At 43.1% G+C, this 20,064-nt stretch overlaps 2 protein-coding genes across 2 annotated transcripts; one reads left to right on the top strand and one right to left on the bottom strand.

Moving 5' to 3' along the window:
- The first annotated feature begins 4,234 nt into the window (after positions 1 to 4,234).
- Positions 4,235 to 11,159, top strand: rag1 (recombination activating 1). Its single transcript, XM_020078814.2, has 4 exons — positions 4,235 to 4,366; positions 5,342 to 5,698; positions 5,785 to 6,917; positions 7,774 to 11,159. Exons 2-4 carry the CDS (start codon positions 5,364 to 5,366, stop codon positions 9,513 to 9,515), a joined length of 3,210 nt encoding a protein of 1,069 aa, XP_019934373.2. The 5' UTR covers positions 4,235 to 4,366; positions 5,342 to 5,363; the 3' UTR covers positions 9,516 to 11,159.
- Positions 11,160 to 12,334: 1,175 nt separating this feature from the next.
- rag2 (recombination activating gene 2) lies at positions 12,335 to 15,598 on the bottom strand. Its single transcript, XM_020078831.2, has 2 exons — positions 15,356 to 15,598; positions 12,335 to 14,259 (listed from the first exon to the last, which is right to left on the bottom strand). Exon 2 carries the CDS (start codon positions 14,243 to 14,245, stop codon positions 12,644 to 12,646), a length of 1,602 nt encoding a protein of 533 aa, XP_019934390.2. The 5' UTR covers positions 14,246 to 14,259; positions 15,356 to 15,598; the 3' UTR covers positions 12,335 to 12,643.
- Positions 15,599 to 20,064: the final 4,466 nt, after the last annotated feature.

Below are 20,064 nucleotides of genomic sequence, written 5' to 3'. Positions count from 1 at the left end.
AATGAATTAATGCGGCCCAGAGACAAGACTATCCAATAAAATGAATATTTGGATAGCTGGACATGGGAGATACTGCGGTGTCAGGCTGTCAGTGGCTGATGCTGTTATGGTGCATCTCCACTCTCCGTTAAAGCTCCATCAGTCCGGATGAGCAGACAACACAATGCAGCCGAGTCACGCCGGGGTCACGTGAGGCCACAAGACAAAACCTGCCCCCCTCTCCGGCTGTCACTGTGTGATTATGAGCACACAAACCTGCAGTACAGAGGGAGGGAGAGGCGGTAATTAATCACCTCATTGAAATAATCACGTAATTGATTATTAACAAAACTGGAGGTGAAGGTGAGAGGAGAGGGAAGCAAGACTATGAGAGCGAGAGATGGGGGAAGATGAATGAGGGGGGATTTGAGAAGAGGGGGTGAGGGCTTTGTTCTGGCAGTTAGCTTTGACGAATAGCTACGCATTGAAGTCTACCTCTTTGAGTAGTAATCTGCCAAATCATGTCTCCGGATGAGGGATGGAGGAGCTGGACAGGAGGGAGCGAGTTGTTGAACATGCTATGAAAGCATCGTTAAAATTTGCATACCAAATGCTTTGTATATTGTGTAACACTCAGTGTGAAAGGCCTTCTCCATACATAGATACACAATCACAGTAAACCCAACATCCTTCATGACATTTAGAAATCTCATCAGTCTAATATCTTTGGTGATCACCAGATTTTGTCATGACCAAATACCAGCAAAACAGATGGTGTGCTATTAGACATAATTTGTGCTAATTAGCATGCTAACGAGCTAAACAAAGTGAACGATGAACAATAAAAATCAGCATGTCACTGTCAACGTGTTCGCAACCACAGACTATTTCTAAAGTTGGATGATGTGTAGTCTGCACAGCGGTCATTTTAATGAGGAGTCTCAGTGTTAAGGTTCCACAGACACACATGCTCAACCAATAGTCAGTCTCATGACGTCATAATTATAGAATTGAATTACCGAATGAAAACTAAACTTACAGGAAAAATTCAACATCTATGTATCAGAAAACATCTTTGAGAAAAATATATTTTGACTTGCACTTTGACTTCTTAGTTTGGTCCATTACCCAGTCCCAAACATGATGTTTTATGACCTCTACTGCAGTTTTGGGAGTAATTAAATTGTGCATACCAAATGCTCAGTATATTTCAGAATACTCTCATGGAAATGTGAGAGTGAAAGGCTCCTTCTACCTTGATATACTGTACAATCACGAAGATAACATTCTTCATGACATTTAGAAATCTCATCATTTTATTCAAATGTGGACAACGCTGACATTTTATTCCCCACCAGGAAAATATCCATGCTGCTATGGAACTCATTTTATTGTCCGCTTCTGTTATTGACACTTTTTGTTAAGCTTCTGTGTGATTTGAGTTGTCGGAGTATCTGGATTTTTTGGACCTTTAGCTTACAAAGTTCTGCCCAGAAGGCTTGATCTCTCTCCTCCTTTCCTTGTCACAGCCTACAATCAACTCTAAGCCCTTTTGTGTTCTCCCCTTGGAGCTAAGCCTGTTATCCTGTGCAACGTCTTTACACAAGATCACAACTATATCCCCCTTCTCTGTCTTTCACCTCTCATTCCCTCTCTCCATCTGTCTGTCACTTTGTGGTAGAAACACGGGCCAGATGATTTTTTGTTTCCCAAGTATGGATAAGTGGGAATACTTTATATGTACGTATTTGGTCTTGTTCCTCCATGTTGTCACACAAACATGCAGCCCATCCCATCTTTCTTTTCACTAAACCTTCCCCCTCCCCAGACACATGCACCGTCCCATTTCCAGTCAACCCTCCCCCTGCACACGCACCAGCACACATGCACATGTTGTTTGGATTCAAACAAAGCCCCAACCTAGTGCAAGTTGTTGGTTTGGTTTGTTGGTGCATTGTATACTTGTATGTCCTCAACTGCAGCCCCTATTGTCCCCAGGGGTCCACTCCACACATTCATAACACTTCGCTCCATGCCAGGTGGCTGTCTCCACAAGTCCTCTCCCCCATAAATCAGACTGTCTTTGAGTTGATCAATAACAAGTCAATTAGAAGGTGCGGAGCGATGAGGGTCTCAGGGGGTCACCGCTTGTTTGTCAGACAGACATCTGCAGCTCCGTCCCTGCCATGGAGCTAGCTGTGCCGTTTACCTTGAAAAAACGTGGATACCTGGCCGTCATAAATCTAAATATCAACTATAAATAGACTTGGAACATCTTGCTACGATCCATCATTTTCTTGTTCTTGGATATGTAATGTATCAAGCGTTGCGCGCTTTGAATCTCCCAAATGGGTCTGATGGATAAGCAGCTAGAACTAGAACTTTTTTGTCTCAACTTCTGCTCTGAAGAATTTCTTCTGAGTAAGTTTTCATGTTACAAAAAAAAAGAAGAATTTGCTACTTTCAATGTTTAAGGCCGCACTTGACCATGAACCAAATAAAGGCTGTAAAACCTGCCGCTATCCATCCAGCTCCCCTGTTAAGCTGACAAGAGCGGGAGACATCCAACTGTTGTTTGCTGCCTACTGACTGTGCATCTAATGACTTGGCTGGCAATTCCAGCGCAACAGCAACAGGCTCCTGTGGCGAATACACCAGATTAATCCCCCGGATAATTACAAACAAGAATGATCTTGGGCAAATACTCCCCATACCTACTGAGACATTATATCGGAGGATGTGCCGTCTGATTAAAACTCACTCAGAGGAAGTATTGGGGAGAAAAGAATGAAATGTGAAGACAAGAGAGTAAAAAGACACAGGAGAACACAACATGACAGCATCACAATATGACACATTCTGTGTTTCTATCATCTGGTTTGACCCATGCATCAGCTGTTCAGGAAGTGGCTGCGTGGCCTCTTTGCAGTTGCCTCATGTTGCTTTGAAGACTCACTTATCAAAACAGTATTTGCCACATGAATGCTCACACTCCTGCAGCTACACACACTCACACACACACATGCTAATAGGTTTTTAACCTGATGTGTCACAGCCTTTGGGATTTTTAATCATGGCAGCCAACACCTAACTATCTTGTGAATACTCTAATCAGTTACTGTAGAAACTATGTTCTCTGTATCAGGAGTACATCCTGAACAGGCCTAACATGCATGTCTTTGACTGAGAACCGGGAGAATGTATGCAGACATGTGAGGAACATCCATCCATCCCTTCTCCTTATGACTTGTGGTTTTGAGTGTCGTGGGGGGAACTGGAGCCCATCCCAGTAGACACTGGGCAGGAGGAGGGGTCCACCCTGGAAAGGTCTCCAGTGTATTGCAGGACCAACACACAGGAGTCAATCAATCCTTCACACTCACATCCATAGTCAGTCTGCATGTCTTTGGAGTGTGGGAGGAAGCTGGAGTAAACCTACACAGACGTGTGGGAGGCCGTGGTCATCTGTCAGGTTCAAACTCAATCAATACCAACCTCTAAAAAACTTTAGATACTTTCTGTCTTTCTCATGTACCCACATACAAGATGCCACCATGTCTGTTTGAGACATTACCATAATCTCTTTTGTATGTTGACAGATGACAAGAACAGTAAATAACTAAAAGATACTTTAGTCAGTGATGTTGTTGATGATTGAGGGTAAACTGCCCTTAAAATGTGGCCTCAATTAGATGCTTGACAGTGATACATACAAAGATCCTCATCCTCTTTAATACGCTGCTAATGCACTGGATGTGTTTAAAGGTTTGGTCCTTTAAACATCCTAAATTCATAATGTCACTTATAAAAATATTTGAACACAGCAGCTGGCACAGTTTTTGTTTGCCTGTGGGATAAGCATTTATTCTGTGTTGTCTGTTTTTGTGAGCTCTGCACTAGAAGTCTTTTTGTGTGTCTCCCTTTTTTTGTCAGAGCGAGGCCACCTGGGTGAGGTGAGCCTGCAGATGGATGTGAGAAAGGGAGATGAAGGTGACAAAGAAGTGCTTCCAGCTGATGATTACTGTGGTTAGGCAGACAGTTGTTTGTTTTGGGGTATACTATTGGATTCTGTACATGCACATGTTTGCAACTGTGCTTTGGGGTCGACCTTGTTTTTTGTTCTTCTCAAATCAGCTGCCTGCATCAGGTGGCAGAAATCGACTGTTGGGATCCCGTCAATAGAAGGGTATAAATACAAGGCGCACAGGAGCAATCCCACTGTTCACAGCCACAAACTCTCCTGGAAACAGATGCTGCAAACTGAGACAGACTCAAACGTATACACTTGTATACGTGGCACGCAGGGCCCAGCTCCAGGGCTTCCCTTGTGCTCCCATGCGGAGAGAACCCCCAGGGGAGCCGACGCCAGCTGAGACTGAAAAACAAGGTAAGAGCCCAGCTGACACACATGCATACAGCCTCAGCTGTTTGTCTCAAAGGAGAGTTCAGCAAGTGAAGTACACACAGAGAGCAGGGGGGGAAATGAAGGAGACAGCCAGATTCCAGCCTCCCAGGGAGAAAATGTAGGACTAAAAGGATGGATAGACGTTGGACGTGTGTGCACTACAGGTGTGCAATGGTAAGACTCAACTATAGATGTGATAGTTTCTAAGATTGTTTGACTGCTTTATTGTGTGAGCTGGTAATGGAGCCTAGATGGAACAGAGGAGATGACAGTGCAGCAGGATCATTGATCCTACCTGTGCTGTATCATAAGAGCACTTGAAGTGCAAATACTAACTTTAACCGTGCTGTGTTTGGAATAATCTTTATGATCTTTAGTCAATTTCTTGTTTTGTTTCCCCTCCTGTTTGGTCAGTGTCTATGCATTATGAAATAAGTTTCCAGTGCCAAATGCCAGTCGGAGGCTCCCGAGGCTCCAATTCTCTTTCCAGCCAAGAGAACGATGAATAGAAATGATTGACAGCCTTGCACGGATAAGGTTGCCCATTTAGCAAACTCGTTCTGTCAAAGGAAAAAAGTCACAAAGGCTCCCAGAGCGATGGGATTGGAGATGAGAGAAATGAAGATTTTGGTGCTGTATCGATCTCCTAATGCTTGTCTCATGCATTTTACACAAGATCTAAATGTCACTCACAGTATAATACAGCACTCTGGGTCAAGGCTCACTACTCTCTGTTGAGTGGGATTTCAGGGAACTCAGTGTATAAATTCAGCAGGAATCAAATAAAGCTGTTAGATGCTGTCATGGGCTTGATGCTGAGAGGCCACTTGGGATATTTAAAGAAGATCTACACCTTTACATCTTTCCTCTGCATCCATTAAATGGCTTCTCATGGACAGCTACAATTATTTTCACACTTGTGTAATACATCACACTAACCGCTTTTCTCCTCTCCAGGGTCTAAGATCTAAGTTGAGCTATGATGGAGGAGGAGCTGGAGATGGATGGGCCCAGATCCTCCATGCCGGCTGAGCTTCACCATCCCCAGCCCAAGTACTCTCAGTGGAAGTTAAAGCTGTTTAGGGTGAGGTCCATGGAGAAGGCCCCTATGCCCAGTGAGATACAACCGGAGAAAGAAGTCTCGTTAGAGAGCTCACCTATTGCAGCTCCAAAAATAGATTTAGATAACGGTTTGGGTCCAGGGAGTGTTATGAAATTGTGCCTTGGGGGAAAAAGCAAGGAAAATGTGGAAGGCCCAGGTCGGAGGGTAGATAAGAAGCTGGAGGAAATGGAAACCCACATGACCCACCTCAGGTAATCAAATGTCACTGTACTATACAATTCACAACATATTATATACATGATTTTCGAAAAATTAACATTTACTATCCTCTGTGAAGGTGTTTCTGCCGTCTCTGTGGAATGGCCTTGAGGAAAGTTAAAGGACCAGTGCATGACGTTCACAGTGATCTAGAGGAGGAGAGTAAAGGTGTCCTGCGGCAAATGGGTTGCAAGTTCACAAGCTGGCCAGAGGTCATCCTCAAAGTCTTCAAAGTGGACGTGACCGAGGACACGGAGTCTGTCCACCCTCTCTCCTTCTGCCATCGCTGCTGGACAGCTGCCATACGAGGAGGGGGCTTCTGCTGCTTCTCCAAAACAAGAGTCCCCGAGTGGAAACCCCACTCCTCCCTCTGCCACCTTTGCTCACCCAAGAAATTTTCATTCCAGCGGACTGGGAGGAAGAGGAGGAAGACTACTCCCAGAGTCCAGAGCCTCGCAAAGAGGAGCAGGTGGGAGCATGTCGACAACACCGCTGTCGGAGAGTGGAAGGTTCTGAAACCATTCGGAGACCGTCATCACCACCCCGTGCTCAGGGGCTGGAGGAAACCCAGCATCCAGAGAGAGCAGTGGGTGAAGAACATCACCCACTGCCAGAAACACCACCTGAGTACCAAGCTGATCACTGAGAAGCTCCCTGTGGACTTCCTGTATTCTTTCACCTGCATGGTGTGTGACCACCTGCTCTTTGATCCGGTTCAGTCCCCCTGTGGACACCTCTTCTGCCGCAGCTGTATTGCAAAATATAACCACGTTCTGGGACCTCAGTGCCCGGCCTGCAACTTGCCCTGTGCCCCTGATGAGCTCACCCCGCCCACCAAAGCCTTTTTATCAGCTCTGCATTCTCTGCCTCTGCTCTGCCCCAGAGGAGGCTGTGGTGAGCGTGTAAGGCTCGACTCATTTAACGCTCATTGCCTGGACCATGAACTCAATGAGAACGATGAAAACCAGCAGTCACCAGAACTTGATAAGTTCCTGCTTGCCAATAAAGGGGGGCGGCCCCGTCAGCACCTGCTGTCGCTAACCCGTCGTGCCCAGAAGCATCGGCTGAAGGACCTGAAGAACCATGTGAGGGTGTTCACAGACAGAGAGGAAGGTGGCGACCTGAAGTCTGTGTGTCTGACCCTATTCCTGCTCGCGCTGAGATCTGTAAACGAACACCGGCAGGCAGATGAGCTGGAGGCCATGATGCAAGGTAAGCAGGCATTATGAGACATTTGTTCCATCAATATAACCCTGCAGAGCTAACACCGAGGGACACAAACAAATAAAAATGATGATCGTGTTTGCTCATTAATATTTTCACCTACCCCTGAGGAATTCAGTCATCACATAAATAACAATGAGACAAAAAGTTTACTGTTGAGAAGATGGGAGAAAGTTGTCTGTGATTTTTGATTGAAAAGCATTTCATTATTGTCCATCTCTGTCTATTGAGCCACGGCTGCTACATGCCCAACCCCCCGCCCCAATTCTCTCCCACTCTCACTCTCCGTCTGCCTGCCTGTCAGTCTCTCATTCTCATACTCTCTTTAATGCACAATAACAACTCTTGTGAAGGGGGCTGTTAGAATCAAAACAACATCAGCAGCTCTTGTATCTGCAAATTACACAGGCAGCACCATCCCCCTCTCTGGGGAACAGAAGCCAGCTGGTGTCTGTTTTCATCTGCAGCCAATACATCACTTTCGCCGGCTTCACTGATTCAACTCTCTGTCCCCTTATAACATTTGGAAATTAGGAAATATTGGATTTTGTAATCATGGGCTTGCGGGCTTTTGACAATGATGCATTCACATCTGGGTGTTAAATTCCTGATTCCTTCTGTCTCATGCTATAAATGGCTTTAAATGCAGGATATCAAATGTGGAAATGTTCAATACTGCAATTTGTTTCAAAGGACTCGAAATGGGCTTCTGCAGTTCGGTGTTAAATAATTCTCTTCATGATCCAGTCCTTTCCTTTTGCTTCCTTTTCCTTTTTTCCTTTTAATGGTTCTGTTTTATTTTCTTTCTGAAATTTTATTTATTTCTTCCTCTCCCTCTCTGCAGGCAGAGGTCTTGGTTTGCATCCTGCTGTGTGCTTGGCCATTCGAGTCAACACTTTCCTGAGCTGCAGCCAGTATCACAAGATGTACCGGACTGTCAAAGCGACCAGTGGCCGCCAGATTTTTCAGCCGCTGCACACCCTCCGAGCTGCAGAGAAGGAGCTTCTCCCTGGCTTTCACCAGTTTGAATGGCAGCCGGCTCTCAAAACTGTGTCCGCTTCTTGCAATGTTGGCATTATTAACGGGCTCTCTGGATGGACATCCTCAGTGGACGACTCCCTGGCTGAGACCATCACTCGGCGGTTTCGCTATGATGTGGCACTGGTGTCAGCATTAAAGGACCTGGAGGAGGACATCATGGAGGGGCTGAGAGAGGCTGGGATGGAAGACAGCGCTTGCACCTCAGGTTTTAGTGTCATGATCAAGGAATGCTGTGACGGCATGGGCGATGTCAGCGAGAAGCACGGCGGAGGACCGGCTGTCCCAGAGAAGGCTGTACGTTTCTCCTTCACTATTATGTCTGTCTCCGTCCAGGCCGATGATAAGGAGGGGGAGGTCACCATCTTCACCGAGCCGAAGCCAAACTCAGAACTTTCCTGTAAGCCCCTTTGCCTGATGTTTGTGGATGAGTCAGACCACGAGACACTCACAGCTGTCCTGGGGCCTATTGTTGCGGAGCGTAACGCAATGAAAGAGAGCAGGCTCATCCTATCCATAGGTGGCCTGCCTCGCTTTTTCCGCTTCCACTTCAGAGGCACAGGATATGATGAGAAGATGGTGCGAGAGATGGAGGGTCTGGAGGCCTCAGGCTCCACGTATATCTGCACTTTGTGTGACTCAAGTCGAGCTGAGGCTTCTCAAAACATGGTGCTGCATTCCATCACCCGCAGTCACGAGGAGAACCTAGAACGTTACGAATTATGGAGAACGAACCCCTTCTCCGAGTCCGCAGACGAGCTGCGAGACAGAGTCAAAGGCGTCTCTGCCAAGCCCTTCTTGGAGACCCAGCCCACCCTGGATGCGTTACACTGTGACATTGGCAATGCCACTGAGTTCTACAAAATCTTCCAGGACGAGATTGGGGAGGTGTATGAAAAGGTCAACCCCAGCCGGGAGGAGCGGCGCAGCTGGAGGGCAGCCCTGGATAAACAGCTGAGGAAGAAGATGAAGCTCAAACCGATAATGAGGATGAATGGGAACTACGCCCGCAGGCTAATGACCCTGGAGGCTGTGGAGGTGGTGTGTGAGCTGGTGCCCTCAGAGGAGAGGCGGGCGGCCCTGAGGGAGCTGATGAGGCTCTACCTCCAGATGAAGCCTGTGTGGCGTGCCACCTGTCCAGCCAAGGAATGCCCCGACCAGCTGTGCCGCTACAGCTTCAACTCCCAGCGCTTTGCCGACCTCCTCTCCTCTACCTTCAAATACAGGTACAACGGCAAGATAACCAACTACCTCCACAAGACCCTGGCCCATGTGCCTGAGATCATAGAGAGAGATGGATCCATTGGAGCATGGGCCAGTGAGGGGAACGAGTCGGGAAACAAACTGTTCAGGCGTTTCCGGAAGATGAATGCACGTCAGTCGAAGACCTTTGAACTGGAGGACGTGCTGAAACATCACTGGCTCTACACCTCCAAGTACTTGCAGAAATTTATGGAGGCGCACAAAGGCTCAGCCAAAGCTCTGCAAGGTTGCATCAACCCTGTAGAGACACAGGATGATGAGACTGTGGAAGTGAATGATTTTTGAATTCTATTTCAATGTTAACCTGAAGTATTGACATTTGTTTTGATTTAGTTGTGTAGTCTGTGAATTACCTCTATCAGTAAAATGAGCTTGTTGATTGATGTTTATACCTCGAGTAGAAGCTGGAGTTAAAGCCACAAGCTTCTGACGTTTTCTTGTGATAAAAGTGTGGTTGAAATGAATCATTATTTGACAAGAAAAGACCTTTTCATTAAATAATCAATTTTCTTGCTTTAGAAAAGAGTCATTTCAAGAACTTTGAAAGTAATGATACCCTCACATCACATTTTGAATATGTCTTTATTTGTATTTGAGCTGCTTCTGAAAGGTTCTGTGCATGAATTTCTAGGAATTTGTTTTGCCTTTGGTTTGTTAGTAAAGATGGTGCAGCAGAAGAATATAGAAATAACACACAGGTTTCTCTTTGCTCACTCTGAACAGGGAGGTTCTTGTCTTAATCTTCACCATCTGTGAAATATGGTCCAGTTTATTGTATTTCAAGGGTATGATACATTATGAATTTATATAGTAGGGATATTTATGGAAACAGATGAAAGCGCTGTAAGTCATGGAGGGAAATCGTGTTAAAAAGACCACATTTGTGGCCACTGTATTAATATATCATTTGAGCTGGAGCAAAATGCAATCACCGAGACCCAAATGTTCTTTGTTTCATGAGTGCCCTCTGAAAAAGATTACTTTAGCGCTTTATCGTGGGATCCCGGAGGGGAGAAAGAGACGCCAGGTCACTTCAAACCAATTTTTATCTCCTTTAGTTTTTGCACAGTGGAGGATAGATGATTCTTATACGGATTCTTCCCATAAAATAAAGCATATACTGACCTTTTTGTTGATACCGTAGAAATACAGTATGGTCCATTACAGAGCCTAATACCCCATGGACTCTGCACCAGGCAGGGATTTTTCTTAAGTTTGGTTTATAACCTGGCTCTGTCTTTTCCTGCTGATATTTCTTCATTGCCACGGTTGACAGAGGAGAGGGATGTGCTGCAGCCACACAGACCAGATTTAAACAGATTTGTTGGCAACTTTATTTGTTTGATTGATTGATTATATTGTCTTCTTCTGCCCTCACCATTTGGAATCGTGACAGGAAATTTTGTTTTCTTATTTGATTGAATGTTTGATTTTGTTTCACTGTCCTGGCTTCGACCGTGTGACAGCTGTGAAATATTCACATTTCATCGGATAGTTGTCAGACTTGTACAGTGGCGTCGTGTTTTGAGTGGATGATATTGCAACTTGTCTCATGTTTTTTTCTCCATAATGAATTGCATTTTTAAAGTAGCGGATGATGGATGATTCATAAAACTCTGCATGTTCATTTTTTTGCCATGTACTTCCTCATTTTTCCAATCTACACTAAATATCAGCTACTGTGAATCTTCAGGATTATTTTGCATACTGGTGCAGTATCACACTGAAGTTGTATTACTTTTTCATATGTTATTTGATTGAAGATGTTTAATAGTATTCCCCTATTTCTTCTGTATTTTCACTGAACCACACAATTTACCTTTCCTTTTGATGAATTACTGTTGTAAAGGAGGAAGTTTGATTTTCTTGGTTTTTACTTTTGTCTTTTCCACATAAGAATGCAATAAATAAAGACAAAATCTGAATAAATCATCTGGTTTGTTTTTATTAAACAATTCATAATTGATAGTGCGCTTTACATTCGCTTTAGCAGCACAGAATTCAGGTACCTTTGTTCCTCGGAAGACAGCACCTAAAGTATAAAATCATATTATACAGCGAGCAAAAACACAATATTGTCACTGCTGCCAGACAAACTACAGTATTAACATTTCTGCCCACATCTAAAAATTTTGAAATCTCTTAAATCTCTGAAAAAAATAATGCTTTTTTCATTTTGGTTTGCATTTATATTATTTATTTTCATTTCAGATTTAACTGCAAAAGGCTCAATAGGTATTAAAAATCAATTATAATTGCTTTGAAAAGTAGATAACAGTGATTCCTCTTTTCATTTGTCTCTCAAAGTGTTGTTTCTAAATTTATTATTATTAGTTTAAGATTTCCTTTTTTTGTGTATTTGTGTACCTCTTTTGTCAGACCGCTTTGTGACAGTACTGATAACAGTTGATGCAGAAATGACATTTACTTTGGCTCCACATCTTTAATAAAAGAAAAGCCTTTGGTTGTCATCCTAAATTTGATTTTATGGTTACAAAAATCCCAAAATCCAGACAGAAGGTCAATGTTACCTTAAAAGTCTAAAAATATGTGAGGAAACCAGACAGGGACAGTCCAGTGTCTGGCCTGATTTTTGTGCATGGAGACCATTAAAGAAACAGGAAATCTCAGAAATGGAGAGAAATACTTACTGAGTTAGAAATGTTATTCGAAGGAGAATAGGTACGTCAGTTTATTTAAGAAATTACATAAGATTAACAGAAGGAATAGACAATATTTGGTAGACAGACAAACTCAGTGCACAAGCATACATTAATTTAGAGTGTATATGATTATATATTCACTTCTGTTTATGTCATATATAATACAAAAATATTAAAAAGGAAAAATGATAGGACTTGGAAATAGGTAGATATTTTGTGGTTGAACTGATTTATGAATTATCAACAACAATCAAAACTATGAAAAAATAGAACCCATTTAATTGTGAAATAAATGTAGGGACTTTTGTTCCTGGAAAAGTTTGAAAGTTTTCATTCAACCACTTATTTTCACTGTGGTTCTTAATTGAATATAATTTAAGGAATTATTAAAATGTGCAAAGTAGAAACACTGAGACACATGAAAACTCTTCAGACATAAACTGGTATGAAGACTTCTTCAGATGGTCTTTGTTTATTTATTGTCACATATTTCCTTGAGTACACATCCATTCATCATCATTTTAATGGGGAAATAACAGAAGTTGTAATTCCATACATATGCAAATGTTTTACATTTTTATTCAAACTATGTAAAATTATAATAACATATATTGATGTTGTATATGAATACAGCTATTTCATTTGTTCTCTCTTCATATTTCTCACAAACAGATCAGCATATTCAATGTTTTACATGCATCCTATAGGAAATGATTCCTAAATATATACAACATATAACTAAACATTGAGTCAGTTAAAAAGTCTTCTGAAAAAGCTTTTTTTTGTGGGGGTTGTCTTGATTGTTGGAGGAGTTTTTTTGTCCTTAACTTTCATGGGGGTGCGCTTCAGGGGCATGACTTGTCGAGTTGGTGTCATCTCCTGGTGGGGCAGGCCTCCGTGGTCCTGGCAGAAATACTTCTTGCTGCCCTGGGAGAGACTGACCAGCAGGGTTTCAGACAGCTCCATGCACTGAGCGTGGACCCAGTGTCCCTCCTCCCCTCTGGAGCAGAAGATCATGGCTGGCCGGTGGAGCTCAGTGGAGTAGTATGGCTCCCAGGTGTTGGGGTCCACTTGACAGCCCAGGGAACATTTGATCCAGTAGCCCGTCTGTGATTCGTCCTCCTCGTCCTCTTCATTGTAAGTGTCCTCTTCGCCGTCACTGCTGTCTTCCAGCTCATGTGGCTCACGACCAAAGTAGAGCTCCTCAGAGTCCTCGAGAGGAGTAGAGTCGTCGTAATCTGTGGACTCCTGGCTGCAGCTCAGGGTTCTTCCTTCCCCTATTCCATCACCCTCTGTTTGGAAGCTCACAAGATAGAAGTAATGCATTTCTGTTTGGGACGACCTGCCCTCAGTAGGTACTGCAAGAAAGATGTTTCCCTCCCCGGCACTGCCCCCAAACCAAGTGCGACTGTGGGTAATATCTTGGGTCCAGTTAGGTGACTCCAACGCCTCAAAGTGGATCCCTGTCTCGTCCAGACTCACTGTGGTGCACTCTGTCCTTTTCTTAGAGTCCGCCTGATATCCCCCTAAGATAATGTATCTATGAGTGGGACCTGTGCGGTTGATTATGGCACTGGAGATGGAAATGCCAGTGTCTAGGGTCTCACAAGAGAGCAAGGGGCTGCCCTGCAGGAGCTGCACATGCAGACGAAAGAGTCGAGGGGGGCGGGAGTCAGAGGCGAATGAGTGACCTCCAATGAAGTAGACATAGTCTTCTCGAGCCAGGGCCACGTGAAACGACAGTCCCTCACTGAGCTCAGGTAAAGTGTGGGCGGAGCTGCATCCGAACTCCAGGTCAAACAGGAACACCTGAGGGGGACAGTCGACGACGCTGTTCCAGCTCTCTGTGGTGCGCTCTCCTGCAGGTATGTACGATCGACCCCCAAATAAAACACAAGCTGTCTTCCCCCGGCTCTGAACCATGCTCAGTGAGTGGCCGTATCTCCCCCCTGGCACCTCTCCCACCAGTTCTTTTTCTTTGCAGCATAATGTCAGTTTACGGTTGGAGCCGCGACTGTCCATGGTCAGCAGGTACAAGCTCGACGAGATCTCATTGTTTGGAGTGCGACCGCCGTGGATGAGATAACTCTCCGGAAGCCCGTCATACGGGTCGAGGCGGCAAATGGCCGGACAGCGCAATGGAGGCAGGTAGCTGGAATCATTGGAGAAGGAGATGGCTCTTAGCTTCATCTCACCACGTTTAAACCGAATGCCGAACAATCCTGTTGGACATGAGCGCTTTGGCCAGCCCTTCTGGCCAAACAAGAGAAGTTCACCATCCAGCTGCAGCAGAGAGCAGCCAGGCTGGAGGAGACCTGCACAGTTCACTGGAGTTAATGGCTGCAGAGTCATTTTCCAACAGGTGCCTGCGTCAAAAAAACACACAAACACAATCTGTCACTCAGCTGTTGTTTGTTTTCATTCAGGGGTTTGAGAGTTTTACTTCCTGTTTATTACAGCAACACGTGGAAGATCATAATCCACATGATCTTAATATGCACCATAGATCTATAAAATAATAACTTCATAATATAAAATATAAAATGTAAACTGGAAATTTCAGTCTCAATCTCTAGCTTCTTTTAAATCTCTTTTTGTTGTTTCTTCTGTGTAAAACCATTGTCGAATTTGCAAAGACAAGTGCTTTATAAATAGAGTTATTATTATTATTATTATTATGACACATATCATATTAGGGATGGAGAGCTTATCATACCCATGCTTTTGTAAGTGAAGCTTAGTTACAGACGCAGGTTAAATTACTTTATGCAACTGCTGCTCCTGTTGTTTGACAACACAAAGTAATGCTGAGGTATTTTTTTAATTACTATGGTCAAACAGAAGCAGCAAGATAAGATCACAATATATAATTACCTCTTCCGTGGTTACTTTTCTTATTTTCAAACACAACCTCATATCGAAAAACTCTCTTCATCTTTGAATGAGAGCCTGAAGTGACACCAGGAGTCGGGAACATACACACTGTAACTTTGTGTGAATGTTTGCAAAGTGTGACAGCACTCAGCCTGATTTTACTGGAAAATGGATTTCATTATCTTTTAGTTCAAGTATGATATTATTGGACAACAGCTCTGCATGGATTTTTTTTTTGCATTAGGTATTGGCACCTGTGAAAGGAAGATGAATCAAAATGAAATTACTGAACGAAATGTTCATTTATTGAATGAAATAATATCTCAGAATTATTCATGGGTTTTTGGAGATTATTCTAAATCTGGCTGGAGCATCTGCTGTGCCACTATTACTTCAGTTGACGTGTACAACAATATAATGTAATTATGTTTTTATAACCAGCTTTGTCATGACTGCTGTGGTAACTTCAGTAATTACATTGAAATCTTCTGGTCAACAGGATAACTTCACAGTCTACAGACCTTTAAACGTGAACCCAAAGTAGCAGTAGCACATGAGTGATTTAATCATAATCTTTAGTTTTCTTACCTTACAGCCACGACCTGATGCAGTGCTTGAGCTCCCTCACTTTGATGTGAATCTTAAGATCTCCAAAATGAAACTAAACTGCTCTTTACGCAGCCAGTCTTTGACAAAAGTAGATGCCGACGGAGTTTGTGAAGCTTCGTTGACTCACAAACACTTGAGGTTAACAGTGTGTGGCTGCTGCTCTGACAGCTGTGCTGCTTGAATGCGTTAATGTGAGTCACTTCAGTGATAATGCTGGATTTCATTGAAGTTACACTAAGGAAGATATATAACAGGCTACTGAGAGAGATTTGTCTCTTGAATAACTAACATATATAAAACCCTGAGAAATTCAAACCTATGTGACTATGGTAGAAATATTTTCTTTCCAGTAATTATGAACAAATAAACCTTAATTTTCTTAATATGAACATAAAATTAAAACTATTTATGCATGTCCAAAACTGGCTTCAATTCAATAATACATCAGTTGTCATTGCTGTTGGTGTGAATGAATTGATGTCAACGACACTATGTTGAAGAGTCCCATCAGCCACTGCTGCAGAGCGCTGGTCACCTATCTATTCAAACTTGTATTTTATAAGTATTTGTGTCCAAATTGCAATATTTTTGTTCCACAGACAGAGATATCTAATATCTAGTATGTCTTATAATTATAGAAGTGTCTTCCTCTCTCTTCTTTTTTGTGTATGTCCTTCATATTGTTTACTTTCCTTCTCTCGTGGTATTGATTATTTTTGGCAACATAAATGCTCTGATCCTTTAAACACTGTCAGGCTCTTACACCTTGCTGAAAAGGCCCTATACACAGAGCCTGCCTTATAAACACACACACACACACACACAGATCTTTTGCCTCACTGGACACATCACTATAATACCTATTAAACCACCAGCTTAAGAGGCAACACTGTCTATTCCAGTGAACCATTTGACTTCCCTGCTGAATGACACACTGTACCGGGAGTGCGAGTCATTTTTTCCCACCGCTCACTGAACCAAAGTCATTATCATAGCATGATGCTGAATGCAGAAGCAAAACATCATTCTTCAACAATGAGGAACATGTTCCGGCAGCTGGCTCAGTCTGACAATCCTCCCGTATGCCTCTGTTTTAAAGATTTGACCCATCGTAGTGTAAAGGCACATCCACCTATATGAGTGATGCCTAAAGACCCAGAGAAAAAAACGGGCTTGGAAGCAGATGTCTATCCGCTCATTAGCATAATGTTTTTGTGCCTGAGCAGCGCAGAGAAAACTTGAGGAGTGTGCAAAACAAAGGCGAGAAACCACAAGTGTCTGTAAGACCGTTACAGCTTGAAAACACAAAACAGTGGAGCACCTGTGTGTCTAAACTGATTCTAACAGTGCTGAGTAGCGGGGAGAAGAATGTACTCCTGTTACTGGAGAGAATACTGTGCATAATTTCAGATGTCAGTGGGATATATGCAGAATGGATTGTTTTGTTTTTTTCCTCCTTTATGTTTTGAGAACTGGTCCATCTGCGTGAATCCAGCCTTGGAAAAAATAAACCTTTTTAGTCACCTCAAGGCATCCACACAAAGCACGGATGAAAAGTTCTGTAGCTGCAGCTGGTGTGGTGCAGAGAGTGAGTAGGGGGCGCAGCAGCGTGCAGCGGACCCCAGGCCATGCAAGGATTTGTACATAATTGATAGAACAAAGTAATTAGAATCTACGGCAGCACCTGTTTCTGTCCCTTGTCATGTATCACTACCTGACTGCGTCTACCCCGAAGCAGGGTTTTGATGGATGATGCGGTGACAGCTCTGATGTTCTGACGATCACTGTGCAGCAGTGTTTATCACTATTTAATGTTACGGTAATTGCTCCCCTTGTGGTGATTGGTGCTGGTGGTGTAATTCCACCTCACTCTGGTCTATCATCTTGTTACCTCCTGTCCCGTCCAAACATAATGACAAAACTTTTTTTTTCTTCTATTGACTGTATCTAACTGTACAGAATGTACCAAGCATAGAATTTGTGGCTGGAAGCCGTCTGGTTTCTGTTTCACGTTTGAGCAGAATTTGGTTGCCCACAGGTAAACAGTCCGAAATGCATCAGCTTTTTACTTCATTTGAATTCAGATGCAGAAAACTGTTGCTCCAGATGAGCCAAACTATTGTCTGGAGCTAAAACTGTACAAAAGGTATCACTGCGGGACTCAGACTGCAGATTGGCTCCAGGATTAAATGTAATGTGAAACAACTCTACAGCTCCTCTCATCTCTAAAGAGCGTTTTTAACATCTTTATGGTTATTGTTTTGATTAGCAGGCAGCTATTTTAGGTGGGGACTAAAACAGAGCTAAAAGGAGAGTGGATGTCAAGAAACACAACACAGCACACAAATCCTGATCCTTTATGCCAAAGTCCAGTGTCTTGAACTTACATTTATATGAACACTTAAGCCTGAACCATCATCCTGTTAGCTCTGTCTTACCTCCTGGATTGTACAAAGCTAAAAAAAAAACTTATTGGCAAAGCAATTTACTGTAATATAAAGGATTTTATTAAGAAAAAGGGTTGTTGAATCCACGGTGTCCCGAGGTGTCCCTTTGCTCCAAATCCCTTTTCTTCTCTCTTCTTGTTGCAATTGTTCTCGATTTCCCCGCTCCACTAAATGTGTTTCTCCTCTCTTTGTGTAGGTGAGCGGCAACGTTTCATTGCCTTGCTACGTGGCAGAGTGCCAGGGCCGCAGACTGCTTTGGATAAACTGGCACCAGATCAGATGCTGGTGGAAACCCCAGAGTTTTTCTGGAGATCCTTTGAGCTTTTAAAGGTCTTCATTTAGGTGTCCTCAGGACAGTGTCACAGTTCACAGGTTGGGGCCGTCACTGAACAGGCAACCAAGAGTATGAAGCTAATATGCTTAGATCTACCTCACCCTGCAACTACCCTCTGCCAACAAGAAATGCTGTGGCCCTGCCCAAGGGCGATAGTGGGATCAAGACATAGCGGAGGAACAAAGAGCAAAGTGAGTGCGAGGTGTCAACTCTGTGACAGCTGTGTGACTTGATCTTGCCTGTGGATCAGTTGGGGTCAGTACATTATTGATCCTCAACTGCTTCCTAGAAGCTTGATGGATTGAAACTCGGGGTGAGAAAACCTGCATGCAGCAGTATTCATTCACACTAAAGCCACTTTAGTTCACTGGAAAAACCCTCATCCCCACCTCATCACCTGTCGCAGTGCTTTCCTGCTTTACCTCCGTCTGTCTCCTCCAGTTTATCTCCGCAGTCCTCCTCATTGCAGAGAGTCTCAATTTTCCTTAAGCAAAGCCCGGAGAGTTTCAGCACAGGGGAGTTTACCTCAGACGTGTACACCGAAGCATGAACAGGACCTCAGGCAATGCCAGCTATTGATTTTACCATGATTCTGATTAGAGGGCTCCCTGTTGCAATCGATACCATACATCAGTAAACTGCACAGTGAAACTGATGGTCCCAGATAGGATCCCATATTTGGTTTCCAATTGATCTCACGGTTGATTATTTTTAAGATAAAAAGGCACATGAGTGAGCAAAAGATCCCTCAACATTAAAAGCAGTTCAGCACGAGAGGCTGCCGAGCGTCCAAAAACATCGGACACTGGATGTAACAGCTGCAGTCAATAACACTGCTTGATCATCATGATTACATTTTATGGGCTGCTAGACACTGTACACTGTACGACAAGAGAATGATGAAGGATATTCCTCACGTACTCTCTCTTCACTGAGTGTCTTATTATGTTACTGTAATGAATGATGGCGCTGCTGGTTTGAGAGGTAGCAGCTGTGGGAATGAATGCTACAGCACCAGAGGCGAGGCTGGAAGTCCTGATTCTGCACCTGGTGTTATTTACAGGGTTAAATATAGTTAACGTTTAAGAGGCCGATTAATTAATAGGAAATTATTTGCTTGAATTGTCAAGCAATTAATTGGAATTCTGCTTGTGGATCCATTAAATTAAGTATATGATTGTTTCCTTTTTGTTAAATAGTTTATGGATTTTGGCAGTCTGACAGAGCTTGTAAATTTGGTGGGATTAAAACAGTTTCATCTATTTGAAATCTGGTCTTAAAATAAACTGTTCTAAAGTTAAAGTGTATTTATCTTAAATCTGCACAAGTACAAGGCAACACTTTTAAATCGACAATGGATTAAATGCAGGCACAATGGAAGTCAGTCAGAATCTGTATAATACCAATTCATTTAATTGAATTGTTAATTTGAGACTTTATCAATTTGAATGCCCAGAAATATTTTGAACCAGTTTTTGTAAATTTTACAGCAAACTAGGCTTCAGGGCCATTAAAGACATCAGATTCTTTTTGAGACGTATCAAACCCATTGTTACCACTGACATCCACAACCCTCTCAGTTAGTCCCACTACAACATGTTCAATATTTGTGCATCAAATAGTGTACAGAAAATAAATTGATAGCACAATGAAATAAAATATTAAACAAATATATAGATGTCAGGTTGACTACTATGCTGCTCTAACGATGTCAAACTAGGAAATTAAACAACATTTTCTTTAATCGATTATAGTAAACTTTTCTGCCTTGCACTTACAGTCCCTCACCATGTCTTTGATATAATTTATGTTTTAGCAGCCTTTGCATTGTTAACAATCCGCTAGAGAACATGGTAGAACATTTAGTATCTAATGATGGGTGGAGACCAAAACGTCTCAAAAAGGAA

The sequence above is a fragment of the Paralichthys olivaceus genome, chromosome 7 (assembly GCF_024713975.1).
Source record: "Paralichthys olivaceus isolate ysfri-2021 chromosome 7, ASM2471397v2, whole genome shotgun sequence".
In the NCBI taxonomy this organism is placed as follows: domain Eukaryota; kingdom Metazoa; phylum Chordata; class Actinopteri; order Pleuronectiformes; family Paralichthyidae; genus Paralichthys; species Paralichthys olivaceus.
This window is presented reverse-complemented; position numbering and strand designations above follow the sequence as displayed.

Excerpts from the sequence above, each read along its gene's own strand:
- rag1 (XM_020078814.2), top strand. The coding sequence starts at position 5,364 with ATGATGGAGGAGGAGCTGGAGATGGATGGGCCCAGATCCTCCATGCCG. Across the intron at positions 5,699-5,784 it reads ACCCACATGACCCACCTCAG|GTGTTTCTGCCGTCTCTGTG; the intron begins GTAATCAAATGT and ends TCCTCTGTGAAG. Across the intron at positions 6,918-7,773 it reads GCTGGAGGCCATGATGCAAG|GCAGAGGTCTTGGTTTGCAT; the intron begins GTAAGCAGGCAT and ends CCCTCTCTGCAG.
- rag2 (XM_020078831.2), bottom strand. The coding sequence starts at position 14,245 with ATGACTCTGCAGCCATTAACTCCAGTGAACTGTGCAGGTCTCCTCCAG.